Here is a 17,076-nt window from a genome sequence, read left to right on the forward strand (position 1 = left end):
AAAAGGTATTAACTTTAAAGATACTAATTAACTAAAGTATCCTTAATTATTTTTGAGCAGTTTCAATAAAGTACATTCATATAGGTTCTAATTACACATCGATGTGTCAATAATTATATATGTTGTTGAGTTGTTGTTAGATACACTGTATCTAGCAAATATCTCACCTCTTTAGCTAGCCTTTCTCGCTTCTTGCTCCATCGTCCCTCTATTTCTCTATATCGGTGTTTCATAATTTCATGTATATATGTATCAAGTATCAAATATGCATTGATGTATCTAGTGTATCTATGTATGTCAATTTCATTCAAAGCATGTAATATCAGTTTCACGTATTCAACATAAAATGCATCGATGTATCTAAATGTACTTGTGCATAGTATCCAATGTATATGTGCATAGTTACAAATTGATTATGAGAGAGACTAATGTATTCAATGTATCTGTACATAAATAGATCTATATGGTACTAATTTTGTAATGTATCTAATGTATATATGCATCGATAGATACTTAGAAAAAGAAAAAGACAAAAATATAGTTATCTCAATACATGTATATGTACATAGATACATGTGTGTGGTGTAATTATCTCTTAGTTAATGACCCTTCAATAACTATATCTAGTATCACTTACATATCAGATTGAGGGGAACAGAGAAAAAAATCATTGAGCGAGGGGGAAAGGGAGAGAGCGAGTGAGACAAAAGAGAGGAGAAAGAGCGAAAGAGCGAAAGATTATGTAATTATCTCCAAGTATAATGGAATTAAGTTGTTATGGTAGATATGTTTTCTAATTAGGTGGTTTTTAAAATTTCAACTTAATACGAGCTTTTTTTCCACCACAATGATCTTTCTCCACACTTATTAAAATAAATAAAAGTAAATATAAAAATAATAATTAATTCTATCTTAATTTTCTAAAATAATAAAACGACTAAATATTTTTAACCATTATGACAAGTAAAGTGGATCAGACTGAGGGTGTGTTCAATATGATAAAAATTGTTTTCCATGAAAAATATTTTATAAGAAAAATAAATGACTTTCTTACTTATTTGTTGTATTTGATATGCAAGCAAAAAACGTTATCCTTAAAGCATTTATATATAATCTAGGCAAATACTATAAAAGGTGAATATAAAAGATAGGAGTGTGGTGCGGTGCAAATGGGACCACAAGGGTGAGGTTGAAGATAAGGCGTGTTAGAAGATGCAGAGAGGTATAATATGAAATGCTACATATATAACTTATTTTTCATATTTTTATATTAGGAAAATCATCTTACTCTTTTTCAGAGAGGAAACATTTCTCACAATTTTTGATTAATCGAACGTGAGAAATCTGGGAATACATGTGCCAAACACACCCTAAATAAGCTTCTTGCCTTTTCAGGGTTCCTTTCCTTTTGGAGTGGGCCCCCGCCTCCGAGGACAATTCAAAAATTTACTACTAATAAGTCCCCCGCCCGTCTCCACATTCAAATTGAAATGGTAACATAAAAAAATTCACCATTTTTCTGCTTCAGACAAATCTTCACACAGATCGGAATTTGAGCGGAAAATGGAACCGACGAAACCGTCACAAACTTCATGCTCCTCAGCCTTCCAGAACCCTCCATTTTCTTCATCATCTTCTGCTTCTCTTCTCAAAGACATCTCCAATTTCAAAACTCCAAAGCATTCACGGAAAGCAAATTTCACTTCTTCTTCTCCTTCTCCCTACAGACAGCCGGAATTCTTCACCGCCTCGAAAACCACACCGGTGTCATCCGTCCGCCGCCGTGGAAGCATAAAGCCATCGGCGGTGAAGTCGAGTGCTGCTCGAAGATTAAAGGCGTTCGAGCTCGAGCAATCGAAATCAGCACGAAAGGCATTGAATGACAAAGAGAGATCGTTGAAATCACTCGCGAAGTCGCTAACTGTGTGGCTCAATTTCTTGTTTGAAAATCCAAGCTCTTGTGGCTGTGACGTGTCTAAGTTTACCGGAGGATTTGAGAGGTCCAATAAGGCGTGTATTGCGGGAAATGGGAAGAGGGATAGTGGGCCAGGGTACACTGTTGGAGTTGATGTGCTGTGGCGAGGGCCGAAGAGGCAGAGACATTTGTTGTCGAATTTTGAAGATGAAGAAACAACAGCTTTTTCGGATTCCATGTTTTCCGGACTTAAAGATTCCCTGATGGAGATTTGCAGCTTTGATGATTTAAAGGAGAGGATGAGTGCTTACCTGAGCTTAGGAAGCTGTAAAGAGGTCTTTGTTACAATGACTCAACTAACAAAGGTCTGTCCTTTTCTCTTACTAGACATATGGAGATGCTAATTTTGCAATTTAGTCACTTTACAAATCCATTTTCTGCGGAGTGATTAAATAATTCGCTTAATCTACTTTACAACAATATGAGATGCTTTCTGAAAAACTTCGGCTTCACAAAGTATGGTTGGTGTCAAGTTTTTGAACAAATGACGTGTTTGTGGGAGACTGAAGCTAAAAAATAGTCTAACTACGAGAACCTCCAGTCTCAAAGAGCCCTAATTTCCCTTGAAGGTAAATTATTTAGTATTGGATAATATAGGCGGAAAAGAGAACTAATAGAAATATTGAAGGTTCCATTTCAACAAGAAACAATGGGGACAAGACAATTCATAAAGCCACCCTAACTAGTATGGGAAGGAGGCACAATTGATTGATTGATTTGATGATGCTTTTTAAGTACTCTTCTGCTATGTTTACTCAAGGAGATGATTGTGTGTTGGATATTGGAATCAATATTTTAGACACCAACTAAAGTTATTTGAAGCTTAGTGTGTATGTGAATTCCTTTGAGACACTAGTGCAAAACTGAAAACTGTAAAAATGCAAGCTTTAGGCAATAATTGGATGATTCAACCAAGATACTATTATCACAGGGTACAATTTATGGCTACTTTAGTATGGATAGAATTATGGTTGTTAGTTAAAGTTTCTCCTGTTTTGGTTATCTTTTTCAGACCATTGATGAAGGACGGCTGAAAATGAGAGCTCACTGTCCCATGGTAACTGATGTTGGAATGAAGGAGAAAGCCTTGAGAATCCTTATGTGTTATAACCCCACTTGGCTTCGGATTGGATTGTACATACTTTTGGGGGGCGACACCTTATTACCGAATGGAGATGTCAATTCTGAACAAGAAATTGTTTTCTTGAAGATGGTGCTTGATAGACAGTTTTTCTCACATGTCGGTCTAGCAAAGACCTATGCTTATAACAAGTTAGTGGAGGGTTTATATAGACCTGGTTACTATGAAAAGTTAGGCAACATAGTTCTGAAGAGATTTTTGCTGCTTGTTCTCATACTAGATAGAGTCAAAACTCAGAGTAGTCTGCCACTTAAATATGGTATTGATGGACTAGATGGAGGATCTCCTTTACTTTTCTCCTTGCAATCAGATGTTAAATCTAGCCGTCAACTGATCAACAGTAATTACTTGTTTATTCTTCATAGTTTTTCTGGTGGACCTTGTTTATTCTTCTTTATTTTAACTCATGGATTAACATTTCTATATCTTAATTACATGTTAGAATTCTTGCCACCGGATGTGATGCATGGTGAAGGTAATCTACTTGCGCATCTTGTCATCGTAGGCTATAAAGTGACTTATCAACAGGTAAGCATGTTGAATAATGAACTGAGTTTGCTAGTGTATACCCTTTTACTACATGGTTGAGTTTTTCGGGTTACTGGGCTGTCTCTTGTTTAATTTGGACAAAATAGATTCCTTGTCTAGCAGGTTGTCTCTTGGATACCAGATTGTCTCGTCTTTTGTTTCCTTTTACTGCATGGTTGATCCTCATCAAACAAAAAAAAAACAACTTTCCGTTTGACATCAATCATGTGTTGTTTTATAGGTTCTGATTATTGTGACAATTGATATTTCCTGGTGCAGAATCCTTTGCTTGAGTATCAATTTGGTGTGGCTGATTTATTTGAAGACCTTGAAGATGGCATTCGACTTTGCAGAGTCATTCAGCTCTTGCAACATGATCCTTCTATCCTCTCGGTTTGTCTTTCTCTCCTCTCATTTCTTATATTCTAGTTTGATTCTTTTTAGTAAAAAATTGTCATGAAGTGAATAGCTATATAAATTACACAAAAGAATAAATTAAAAATACAGCTGTCACGTAGTGAATAGCTACTTCTCTAGATTGGTATCATAAGTCTTGTTGTTCTGTTCAATGTCAGAAAATGGTAGTTCCTTCAGATACTCGCAAGAAGAGTTTGGAGAACTGTGGCACTGTTCTACAATTTCTCCAGGAGGCAGGTGTACCATTGTGTGATCAAGATGGAACAATAATTATTGCAGAAGACATAGTTGATGGAGACAAGGAGCTCACCATTTCATTGCTCTGGAACATGTTTGTGCACTTGCAGGTAAAGTGTTGTATTCCAAGTCATTATTCCATCCATGTCATTACAAGCTAAAAAATCTAACCGTATTTTGTAACGAGTTATGATCTATCACCTGGTGCTTTTGTATAATTTTTTTTTGTTATGCAATAAATCCTTTTTCAGTTTACTCTGTTGTTCCAGCTTCCTAACTATTATAAAATTTGTTATAACTGCAGGAATTATGAAACTAAATCACTGGAAGTTGAATTTTATAGTCCTTTACTTCTTTTATATTCTCACGATATATTCTGTCTATTCTGCAGTTGCCACTTCTAATCAACAAATTACTTTTGTCTGAGGAGATTTCTAAAATCCGAGGAGTTGTTAAGGTATGCTCAGTTTGGACTATAGTTACTAGTTTCATTCCACTTTCCAGAAAGAAACATTTCACATAGCATGGTTTTGGTTGAAATCGAAGGGGAGCCTTGGAGTAACTGGTAAAGTTGTTGCCATGTGACCAGGAGGTCACGGGTTCAAGCCTTGGAAACAGCCTCTGGCAGAAATGTAAAATAAGGCTGCGTACAATAGATTCTTGTGGTCGGGCCCTTCCCTGGACCCTGCGCATAGTGGAAGCTTAGTGCATCGAGCTGCCCCTTTTTTTAAGGTTCTAGCTGAAATCGAAATGTCTTTTAATAACCTAATAAGTCTATAATATGAGCAGTAGTGGTGTAAATTGGGTAAAATAGGAAATCTCTGGACAGGTTTCAACCTCTAGTTCTCAATACTGTTTTATGTAGGTCTATGTGTTAACACTCATTGTGTCTAAAGGGGTGCGTACTTTATATTCATACACTAAAAAGTTCCCCATTATAAGCAAGTCAGTCAAGTTAGGTAATGCTTTTTGTATTTCCCCTTACAGCAAAACTCAAATGGCTGCACTCACTTGGACATGCTCCTGAATTGGATCCAGGTATTGTTGTAATTTAATGAACTCTGTGACAATGGCAGTAGTATTTTCTTTAAATCAACCCTGTGGTGATCCTAGTATCATTCTCACTTGATTTTTTTGATGATGCTTTCCCATTCTTTCAGTATATTGTTACTTGATCTAGACACTGATTATTTCACATATGGTTAAGTGATGCTTAGAAGTTGATTAGTTGATAACGAAAGAATTCAACTCATACATGGTGTGATTCTATAGAGGCATTTTGATTGCACTACTCTCTTGGATTGTCCTTTTGTCTCCTTTCTGGAAAACATAGCTCTTCAACTGTGACGCAAAGGAAACATACAGGATGCAACACGGTGAATAAGCCAGGATAATCAAAATATAGTAACTCCAGTTATTTGGATCTTTGACATGTTAACCCACAGTCTAGTTACCATATTTCCAGTATCTCTAGAGGCGGTAGTAACACTCACGCTTAGTTTTCAAGTAACCCCGGCTGCAGAGTGTGTAGTTTCCACTGTGAAACACCCTAGTCCTCTTAAAGTAGTAGACTCATTAGAAGATTATTGCTGCCTGTATTATTAGGGTTTGGATTTTGCATATGAACGTCATTACTGACTGTTTCAGGCAATTTGTGGAAGCTATGATCTCAAGATCGAAAATTTTTCATCACTGGTTGATGGAAAAGCTATGTGGTGCTTGCTTGATTATTATTTCCGGAAGGACCACCGCTGTTCCTGCTCTTATCAGGTGCTTGGATGTTATCCATGAATGTATCATTGTTTAACATTCTACTTATACAATTTTGCAGCTCAATATCATTTTGTGATGATTGTACAGGCACTTTGTGAAACAAAAGAAGAAGTTTCCATAGTATCTGCAGTTGATTACACAGATGCAGTGCACAATTTTATTCTATCTCAAAAGCTTCCATTGCTATTGGGGAAGTTTCCAGAGGTGAAAATATACATATTTACTTATTTAGTGTCTGTAAGAATTGAACGATCTATAATTCTGTTATCACCTTGTTAAAATAATTGTGTTTGGAGCAAAATAATTCTGAGTGTTCCAACACGATGCTTCTCCAAGTGTTGTTTTCTGAGGATGAAGTTTCCCCCTGCAAATAATACTACTACTACAAGTACTTAAATTTTTTACATAGTAAGAATACGCCAGGTTTCTTGTTTGTCCTATTAGTGTTCCAAACTATTTACGTGCTTCTGCACTCACATATTAATCTGAATGAAGTACCTTCTAATCAAATCAGCATAATTCTTTTATACCAGGCAAATTATATGTTAAAAGGGCCTCTACAGTGACTAACTATTAACTGCGGCTCAAACTATTGTTATATTTTCCCGGCATATCTCAAGTAGCTGTGTGTTGCAAGCATTTGCTTGTAGAGTTTCATGTATAGCAAGCATTTTCTCCTAAGAATTTGAGGCAAACAAGGATTTTCTACTACTACACACTCCACAAAATATGCTTGTTAGGGTACCAAAGCCTATGTAAAACAACCAATAGCTGTAATGGAAGTTTGTCGGGTAGTTGCCCTCTTAGTCTTTTCATGCCAGAAGTGCATGTCTCCTTATTAATCAATACTCCTAGTGACTGGATATGACACTGTACATACTTCATATGAGCCTTTATCCCTTTCTATTGTTCTCTAATCTTTTGTTGAAACTATCTGTAGGACTGAGAAAGAGTCAATTTGTAGAAATGACCCTGTCCTGACCTTAACCAAAATTTTGGGGATTCATTTCAAAAGTGGAAGAAACCATTTGTCTGCTACCTTCATACTTTTAACCCAAATACATTACCTTCTGGAGGTCACAATACCATTTATGCAATTCTATGAATTTGGTATTGTTGTTCACTTAATGATCTACCTTTATTGTCAAATCCTTTAGTCCCAGTTTCATGTCCATCATTCCCTTTTGGTCGTTCCTACTAGGAAAGTTAATTTTACTGCTTACTATGCAATCAGAATAATTCATTTGACAAAAATGATTTTTCATAGTATTTTTATTTTAGTGGGTCAATTAAGTAAATCATGCCAAGTTAAACATCCTAATTCATTTCGGGGTGGAAGGAATAATCTAATTTTATACAGAAAATTGTATGATTGCAAGTTAAATATGTATTTCTGCAGGTAATACAAGTCAGTGATATACTGGAAACAAACGGTGCATGCAATAGTCAGAGTGTCATTATTCTCTTGGTGTTTCTCTCGTTTCAACTACTAGTAAAAAGAAACAAGGTATTATTCATTGTAGATTATACACAACTAACTAGTGTCACTCTTCATTTAGGAAAGTCATTGGTGTCTTTTAACAGGATCAATTAAACTTCCACAAGTTATTGGGATTTAGTTGTCAAAGTCCCGAAAGGAGACGGCTAAGCACAGATCAGTGGTTTATGCATCCTGAAGCAGCTGCAGATAAAGAACAAACACATTGGAAGGATGGTGAAGGTTGGTCTCTGATGGTTTTAGGGATTTTAGTTTTGGAAAGTTTATTGTTTATTTATTTCATATGTTTGGCCAACAAATGACTTGAAACATTCATCAATATAGCTGTTTATATGAACTAGAGGAAGTAAAGTTTTGGATAACACCATGCAGCAAAAATCTTTCCATAACACAAATGGTAGTGAGCACTGCAGACACTGTTTATATAAAATATAGAGAGCATAGTTTTGACTGATACCATACAGCAGAACCCTTTTCTTGGAACCATAAAGTTGTCAATACTGAAGAATTTTTCGTTGTCCATCTTATTATTTACTTCTAGTTTCATCAAAGTTGGTTAGAATAAAGTCTTTCAAGTTTTAATTTTCTATGCCCAATGAATTCGAATTCTATTAAAAAGGCACCCACTTCATTATGGAAATAATTTCAGTAGAGGTGATCATTCTTCACATGAAGGCTTCTCTCCTTTGTAACAGTTCTATATTCATGTCATCGACATCCCTTTGAATTAATTTAATTTCATGGTCTTTATGACCTTTTTGATAATGCAGATGCTGCCAGAAATTTTAAGGCTGTTATGGCTTGGTGGCAAGAGATGGCTCAACAAAATAACAAATGCACTCATAAGAAAACTTCTAGCAGTCCAAAGCAGTCTTTCATTTTTAGAGGGAGCAATGATACTCAAAAAGGTGATCATCCATTACATTTTAGACTTTCACTGCAATGGTTAGTCCTTCAATTCATTCTAACTTGAGTTAAATGCTGTTGGCACTTGGGCTGTGATACAGGTTTGAAATGACATTAGCAACTTCTACATCTGACAATTATGTACTAGTTTGTAAATCTTTTGCTGTAACTATTTTTGGGAACATGTCAATATTCCCTTAGATATCTATTCTTGTATATAACGACTTCAATGTAGATGTCACTTTATCTATTTTCATTTTCTCCTTTGTCATCTGAGAATGAAAATTTGAAATTATGCTTGACTTATAGTTTTTCCAGCTGAAAGATGTTTGTTTCATTGTTCCAGAAAATGCTGCAAAAGTAATACAATCACATTTCAGACAGTCAGTGCAGCAACGCAAATATTTGAGGATTAAGAATGGGGTTTACATCTTGCAAGCTGCAATACAAGCATGGCTGTGGGTAAAGAAGGAACCATCAATTCAGTTCTTTGGTTCTCCGACATATCTGGCATCACTATGTGGTATATGCTTATTTTTTCCCTTTTTGCTCCAGTACTAGATGTTAGCATTTTAATCATGTACTGTGTTGATACAAAATGAACAGGTACAAGGGGCTGTTCAGCAAATTTCGAAAAACACGCAGCCTTTGTGATTGATAGACATGCTTTTCTTAAGTTGAAAAGATCGGTAATAATCATCCAGCGTGCCGCAAGAGACTGGATTTCTCGAAAACATGTGAGTGGAAATGTGTTGCTGCAAGATTTGTCCACTCCAACATTCATTGATGCTGCCATTGTCATGCAAAAGTGTATTCGTGGGTGGATAGCGAGGTCTTCTCTTGTAAATACAGAACAATTTCATGAAGTTCTTATGGAATGTGAAGATAATATTCATCATATAAATGCTGCGGTAGCGATCCGATGTGCTTCAAAGGAATATAAATTAAGCAGTTCTCTACATAGTCATCACTTTGCAGCAACTAAAATTCAAAGTTACTATCGTGGATGGTTGATGAGAAAGAATTTTGTGGATCAGAAGCAAGCAGCAATAAAAATACAGAGCATTTTCCGATCTGCAAGATGTTTGAGGGATTTTCATTTCTACAAACAGGAAACTCTGTCAGTGATTACAATCCAGGCTTATGTTCGCAAATGGATTGCTAAAAGAGATGTTTATAAGCATAAATCTCAAATTATTTCGATTCAGGTAATATTTTTTGAAATGTTAAAGACTTAAGCATAGATTGTTTCACTTTTCTTTACTTCTGTGATAGGATCGATATTGACCTGCCATACATTGTACTTGAGTACACCTTTTATTTGGTGCCTCGGGCTTCTTAAGTCTGTCAATTTCAAAGTATATTCTGTTGAGGTCAACATAGAGTCAAAGGACTTAGGTGGTGTAGCTTCTTTTTTTCATTCATTTGCCTTGTATTTTCTGATAGTTGTATCCTGCATCCTTCCAGAAATTATCAATCGCATAAGGTGCAGGGCTCCAATTTCCAAATGTTTGTGACACAAGTCAAACTGCTGAAATTTAGGTCATTTACTTTCATGAGCAGATTGTACTTCTAAATATTGTTGAATCATCAGCCTAGCGGATAGGCTTAGTGTTTCTTCATGCTTATATAGCATGTTTGCACCAGTTAGCATAAGGAGACATGTAGATAGACAAACCAGAAACATTATAAGGTTATCTAGGAAGATGTGGATTTTATAAGGCCTTTGTATTTCTAAACATTATTGCCTTAATTTGGCAAAAATGTTGTAAGTGCAATACTTTGTTTTCACACTTCTTGCTGTTGTTACGTCCATATTTTGCAGACAGTCAATTGTTGTATCATTTCTGGCCTCTGTGTTGGTAACCTTTATGGTTACCCTTACATTAAGTACTCTTGCTGTCTTGCATTTAGCATATCATGCAACTTAATCATGATATGTCATTTTGCCAGAGCCATTGTCGTGGCTGGTTAACAAGGAGAAAACTGCTCATTGAAAAAGAGGCTGCTATAAGGATTCAAACTGCAGTTCGAAGCCTGAAATACCGGAAAGCATTCATTTGCCAAAAGCACGCCACTTTGGAAATACAACGATTTGCAAGAGGAGCCATTACTAGAAAGAGGCTCCTAGGTGCCTTTATTTTTCAATCACAAGTTTCATTGTTGACTTTTTCTATTACTGCCTATAATCAACAGAACACATGGTATTCCAGGGACCTCTTGCTACCGTAACGTCTCAAAATTGGGTCACCAAGCTCTTGAACTTAAAATACTACTGCAAGCAGTAGTAAAGTTGCAAAGGCGGTGGAGATGTAAATTGCTTCATGAACAGAGAACAAAAGCAGCAGTTGTCATCCAATCGCATGTCCTAGGATGGATTGCCCGGCAAAGTGTTTCAAGAAACAAGGAACGATTACTTCAAGCAGTATTAAAGTTGCAAAGGTGGTGGAGAGGTAAATTGCTTAATGAACAGAGAACAAAAGCGGCAGTTGTCATCCAATCACATGTCCTACGATGGATAGCCTGGCAAAGTGTTTCAAGAAACAAGGACCAATTACTAAAAGCAATATTTAAGTTGCAAAGGTGGTGGAGAGGTAAATTGCTTCATAAACAGAGAACAAAAGCAGCAGTTGTCATCCAATCGCATGTCCAAGGATGGATAGCCCGACAAAGAGCTTCAAGAAAGAAGCACCTGACACTGCTAGCAGTATTAAAGTTGCAAAGATGGTGGAGAGGTAAATTACTTCAAAAACAGAGAACACCATCGGCAATTGTCATCCAATCGCATGTCCGAGGATGGATAGCCCGGCAAAGTGTTTCAAGAAACAAGAATCGAATTGTTGTGATCCAAGTAAGTTATTGATCTCTCTAAAAGCACTGTGCTTTTTTAACATTCTTGAGGTAACTTCTGAAGTTCACATGTTATTAGCTTTTATTTTGTTATTTCTTTTTTGCATGAATGCTTCTTCTGCTTTGTTTATTTCCTTTGACAATGGCTGGCGAATTAGATTTTACTTCCAGCTTTTCTTGTCCATGTTTTGAAGATTAGCAAGGACTATTTCTCCTTATTCTCTTTCATATTTGTCTCTTCCTTGCACAGCAGAACGTAAAAAGTTTCACTCATCATCTGAAAAGCACCCTATAGTGTGTATGACCTTTGCATCCAATCATTTGTTTCTAATCGTCCCATTATAGTTGATCACTTCTTTCAAAGATATTCTTTACCTGATTGTTTACTTCTAGGTCATCTGGAAACTCGTTTTTGTTCATGGAGCAAAGCTGAACAATAATGCCTTAAATTGTGTTTGCGAGTAGTTCTATTTAATATAACAGGAATGGCTCAGAGCGAGTCAAGTAAAAATCTTTAAAATCTCTGGATGCAGCAGGGTGAATTTAATAGGCTTTGCTGCACTATACATTTCAAAGCATTTGTATCATCAGATAGAACTGGTGTAGTGGATTGAAGCAGGGTAAATTCAATAAAATTCCCACAATTCTCCATCCACCCTGCATTCAAAAGCAAGTGTGAAATTATTGCTATGATCTTATAGCTATTTCCTCTGTGAATGTAAGAGCTATGAGGAAAGGAATTGGGGAATGTATGAAGAAAGATGAGAAAGAAAAAGACTCTTTCTGAAGAATAGAGTGGGCGTAGTATTTAACCGTATAGAGGGATCGTCATGTAATACCATTAAATAAAATATATTGCTCATATATGCTTAGGTAGTGCTTTGATTGCATAACTAAGTTACATATGGAAATATATGTACAAGGGTATACTATCTCAAGTCTCAACTATATATGTCTGTTTTCACTGTCTCAGCTATATATATCCGTGTCATTTTCTTTTTTAGCCATATAGAATGAAGCTCAGTGTTACATAATTAAGCATGTACTGATTGTGCCTATACCGTAGGGAGTCTAGAGATCTTCTTGGATAATTTTCTTGTTTATGTTCTGAATATTTCCAAATTTACGTGGAGTTAAAGCAGCAGTATCTGCATTTCTGTTTGAACATTCTGCTTTCATGCTTTATTTTTTGCTATGCAGGCGTACATGAAAGGATACCTTGCAAGAAAAGATTTAAGAGGTCAGCTTCTTGATTTGCGTCTGAGAGTACAAAAATCTGCTGCAAATGTTGATGATGGTATGCGCATAATAAACAGACTTGTTGCAGCATTGTCAGAACTTCTGAATATGAGAAGTGTCAGTGACATTCTTCATATCTGTGCAACTCTGAGTAAGTTTCTTGTGCATCTGGCACAAGTGTCTTTAATCATCTCTTGTTTTCAATCAATTTACTTACCAATGTTGGCTTTATATCTCATATTTCGTTGCTCTTAATTGAGTTGTGCAGTCTTGCTTGTTCATGTTGTCCATCTATTTGTTGTGCAGCTCTCTTCTCTAGAGTCTGGACTTTAATTTGACAATAAATGTGTAGAACAATGCATGTTTAGAAAATCACGAGTTTGCATTCAGTCAAGATTGTTCACCTAGGTATCAGAAAGCAATAATGTCGTCTCTTTTTTTTCCCCACAATAGATATGGCAACACAACATTCACAAAAATGTTGTGAAGAACTTGTCGCTGCGGGTGCTGTTGGTACATTGTTTAAGCTGATCCGCTCTCTCAGCCGGAGCATACCTGATCAAGAAGTTCTTAAACCTGCTCTCTCCACTCTCAGAAACCTTTCCCGATATCCACACTTGATTGATGTACTAATTGAAAGCTGTGGATCACTGGAAACAATAGTGTTGGAGTTTTTAAGGTTTGGTATTGAAATATTTAGCGTCAAAATAAAGTTTCCAATGTACTTCAGATAACATAAGTTTTGTATATTTCTGCTTTGCAAATGTTTGTTCAGAAACAAAGAAGAGGGATATTTCATTGCTTCCGACCTTTTGAAGAAGATATTCACAGAGAAAAAAGGTGTTGAGGCTGTGCGCAAGTCGCCTGCTCTTTTGAAGAGACTACACAATCATGTGGAAGAGCTTTCAAGGAGAGCAAAAGCTGACAAGAGGTCTGTTTTTTAGTATACCAACCCCAGTTGCTTAATCATCTTTCTCCATACATTAGATTATAGTGAGCTAATTGGACATTTTATGCAGGACTAAACCTCACGCAATGAAAGAGCCCATGGACAAAAGATTGAGAGAAGCTATTGAGATATTGGAATTAATTAAAGTGTTCATGGGAAATACAACTAGACGGCTTTCTATGAAGGTTTAAGAATTTTCTTACTAGTTGGATAAGAGTCCAAGGTCTTTCTTGATATTGTTATATACATGCAATTTGTACATCATGTTTAGCAAGAAGGATTTGAAACTTTCCTTGCAGTTTAATATCTGTAATGTGAAGAGAGCTTCACTTTATCTTTAACTTCCCATTCTCTAACACCATATCATTGATCTTTTAGTTAGTCCATTAGGGACTCCAGGTGATTGTCTTGAGAGCATCTGTTAGTTTTAGGATTGCTGTGTCTAGGCAGATTAGCAGTACTTGCTATATTTTCAGGTAACTAGTTCCACTTTCGACAATTGCAGATTATTTTTTAGATATAGCGCCAAAATTTACACTGTTAATCTATAGAAACTCTCCTCAATTAGTAAATGATAACATGAGATAATTAATTATTGAGTCTGAATCCACTAAATTGGTCAATTGCCTTGTGAGTGACATTAAATCTGGATAAGATATTTTTTTATCATACTCGGGGTGTGGCTTTTGCAAGTTGTAATTTTTAAATCATTTGGCAAGGGCAAGTTGCAATTCATTAAACTAAAAGTTGGTTAAAGTAGACGTGAAGTAAAGGGGGTCAAAGGGCCCACCCTGTGGCTGCCGTCCCAACCTTTATTCAGATTCCATGGCCAAAAAATATCACCAACCACCTGCTATTGAATTCTTGTTTAGGCCAAACTTTGATTATTGAAGTTTAGGTTAAATAATTCTACCCTCTTTTCACTCTTCCCTTCATTTTATTTAAGCGAAAGGTTATTTGTGAATAGCGGGGATGCCTGGAGTAATAATTTGGCCCCATTTTTTTTAATTATGGAACATGACATGACATTGGTAGAAATGTTACAATTTAAAGAGTCAAAAGTTTAAAATCCATATTTATCCTTTCCCTATTCCCTCGGAAAAGAAGAAGATATTTTGAAGCTTTCAATGTCTCTTCTTAATTGACCAAAATTCAACTTCCAATGGCGCATTGAGTTCTGAAACTATCGTTCTCAGATTTTCCCTGGAGATCATGCATAAAATTCTGGGTGTGTTTGATGAAGAAAATATTTTTTAATTTTTTCATGTTCCATTGGTCAATAAATTTCTTTAAAATGAAAAATCCAAATAATTGTCTCTTCCCAATCTACCCAACGTCCCAAATTACATATATATATATATATATATATATATATATATATACAAAATATTTTTTGGAAGACAAAGTTTCATGAAAAATATCTTCCTTCTGCCAAACAATGGGAAGGGTGGAGCACGAAAAGGAGAAGGGATGTAAAAGCAGGGTAAATAGACTGCACCCCATCCTTTATGGATTACCATTGATCTTAGTCATCTTACTTATGTACATATTCTCAAAGAGAGCACAATCTTGAAATCATTGTCTATTCCTGAACACCCAAAAAAAACAAAAAATTCTTGCTTACAAGATAAGGTACTAATTAATATCAACCAAATCTTGTTTGGAAGCAAAATAATCAAGCAGCACTAGCACCAAGATTCACCACCCTTTGTGGCAAGTCATCTGGTTCAATGAAAAATCCCCTTCTCACAAGCGTTCTTGGAACTGTGACTGTCAAAACACCATCTCTATAACTAGCAGAAATTCCATCCATATCTACCATTCCAGGTAGCCTAAATTTCCTCATAAAGCTCCTTATTGGCTCTGTGGTTTCATTGGCAGCTTCAGTTCTTATTATCAGGTAGCTTGAATCCTCAACTTCCACCTTTATTTCCTCTTTCTTCACACCTATCCCAAAAAAAAATAATCCAAAATTCAAGAAAATTAATACCCAATGCAGAAAAAAGCAAAGGGTATCCAAAAAAGAGTCACTTTAAATGGTTCAACTATTTTTTATTTTTTTGCTTACCTGGAAGATCAGCAGAGTATATGTGAGATTCAGGAGTCTCTCTCCAGTGAACATAATTCTCAGGAATGAACTGATAGGGAAAGAGAAGAGGAGAGGTGAAAAAAGAATTCCATGTTGAGGGGTGGAAAGTTGAGAATTCCATTTTCTTGGAAGAAAGAAGAGGATTTGAGAAGAAAAAAATGGTGGCTGGAAGAGAGGCAGTTGGTTGTTTTAGGGGATGAAAAGAGATTGATTACGACCTTATATAAGCCTAGCCAAGTTGGTGGCATGGTGATCTTATTAGGCTTTTATTGTAGAAAAAAAATGATTGGCTCCTCAGTTCTTTAAAGGCAAAATACAATTATATTCATCTTGGATAAAGAGATACATGTGAGTTGCAATTTGCTAGTTTGGGTATCAAATAGTGAAGTGACAAATCCACCCCAATTTAACTAAGATAGGCTAATCGTCTTATGTGACAAATCTTTTTTTATTTTAGTAGTAAAAAAGAAATAACATATTTTTATATTTATTAGTAAGAATTTAATTTTTAAGTTTTTTATTTTCTTTCTAATGAGAGTTTTATAATTACATAAATATTTATAATTTATTTTAAATCACAAGTTTCACAAAAATTGTTTTTTACTTTGCACCTATCGAAATATCTTCGCATAAATTAAGAAGGAAGTAATAATTTAAATCTTTTTTAAGCATTTCACTTAATTAAACTCAACTAATTAAAATAGGTGGTTCACAGGTCTCAAGTTCAAAGCCCATTGTCAGCAAAAGCAAAGGGTTTGCTTTCTCGATCGAGCTCGTGGCATCAGACTTACCTAGTACTGATTATCTCTCATGTGTGGTTTACAAGCTATTGCATAAAAATGAGGATTTTATCTTGTGTTCACCCAAAAAATAGCGGCTACAAATTCCCTTTGTCATTAAAAAAATAAATAAATTATGAAACTAATAGTATCAGCAAAATTTAAAAGGAAAATAATATCACGCTTTACTAAGTCAGGATGCGTATGTGCATGATAAAAGTTATGGCCACCTGATATTAATCAAAGTTGGGTTCAATTTCTTAATTTTCAACTTCCAAAGTTTAGAATGGTCATCATCAGGACACAATTAATACGCCTTCCGTCTATATTCACCTGTTTCAATAGTGATCGGACAAATTTTTAAAAAATAATAAATAGAATAATAATTTTATTATGTTATCTTTATAAAGTGATTCATATTCAACACTCAAACTCGAAATCTTTAGTTAAAAATATAAATATGACTTCCACATTTTTTTTTTCAAAAAAGACAAAACATTAAGTATTTTTCTGTTTGTACTAAAGGAGCAACCAAGGAGCATCTCTAATGCCTCAAATTCACATATATTTGCTTTTTTTTCTTCTCTTTTTGTTGTTAGTGGCACTATTTGTATGTTTTATTGTACACGATCTACGTATCAAGATTCAAATCATAATTTATGTGTTGAAGTGGCCTGAAGAGATCAGTTCATTCC

At 35.4% G+C, this 17,076-nt stretch overlaps 2 protein-coding genes across 2 annotated transcripts; one reads left to right on the forward strand and one right to left on the reverse strand.

Annotated features, from left to right (window-relative positions):
- The first annotated feature begins 1,499 nt into the window (after positions 1 to 1,499).
- Positions 1,500 to 13,872, forward strand: LOC129874358 (uncharacterized). Its single transcript, XM_055949631.1, has 20 exons — positions 1,500 to 2,280; positions 2,988 to 3,456; positions 3,559 to 3,644; positions 3,924 to 4,037; positions 4,220 to 4,408; positions 4,690 to 4,755; positions 5,286 to 5,336; positions 5,946 to 6,068; positions 6,159 to 6,275; positions 7,471 to 7,578; positions 7,656 to 7,791; positions 8,340 to 8,477; positions 8,822 to 8,998; positions 9,082 to 9,683; positions 10,429 to 10,606; positions 10,689 to 11,326; positions 12,526 to 12,715; positions 13,018 to 13,243; positions 13,340 to 13,495; positions 13,584 to 13,872. The coding sequence occupies exons 1-20, from the start codon at positions 1,564 to 1,566 to the stop codon at positions 13,702 to 13,704; spliced, it is 4,602 nt and encodes a 1,533-aa protein (XP_055805606.1). The 5' UTR covers positions 1,500 to 1,563; the 3' UTR covers positions 13,705 to 13,872.
- Positions 13,873 to 14,986: 1,114 nt separating this feature from the next.
- LOC129873555 (15.4 kDa class V heat shock protein) lies at positions 14,987 to 15,943 on the reverse strand. The gene is made up of 2 exons (XM_055948669.1): positions 15,582 to 15,943; positions 14,987 to 15,460 (listed from the first exon to the last, which is right to left on the reverse strand). The coding sequence occupies exons 1-2, from the start codon at positions 15,721 to 15,723 to the stop codon at positions 15,189 to 15,191; spliced, it is 414 nt and encodes a 137-aa protein (XP_055804644.1). The 5' UTR covers positions 15,724 to 15,943; the 3' UTR covers positions 14,987 to 15,188.
- Positions 15,944 to 17,076: the final 1,133 nt, after the last annotated feature.

The sequence above is a fragment of the Solanum dulcamara genome, chromosome 11 (genome assembly GCF_947179165.1).
Source record: "Solanum dulcamara chromosome 11, daSolDulc1.2, whole genome shotgun sequence".
Lineage (NCBI taxonomy): Eukaryota > Viridiplantae > Streptophyta > Magnoliopsida > Solanales > Solanaceae > Solanum > Solanum dulcamara.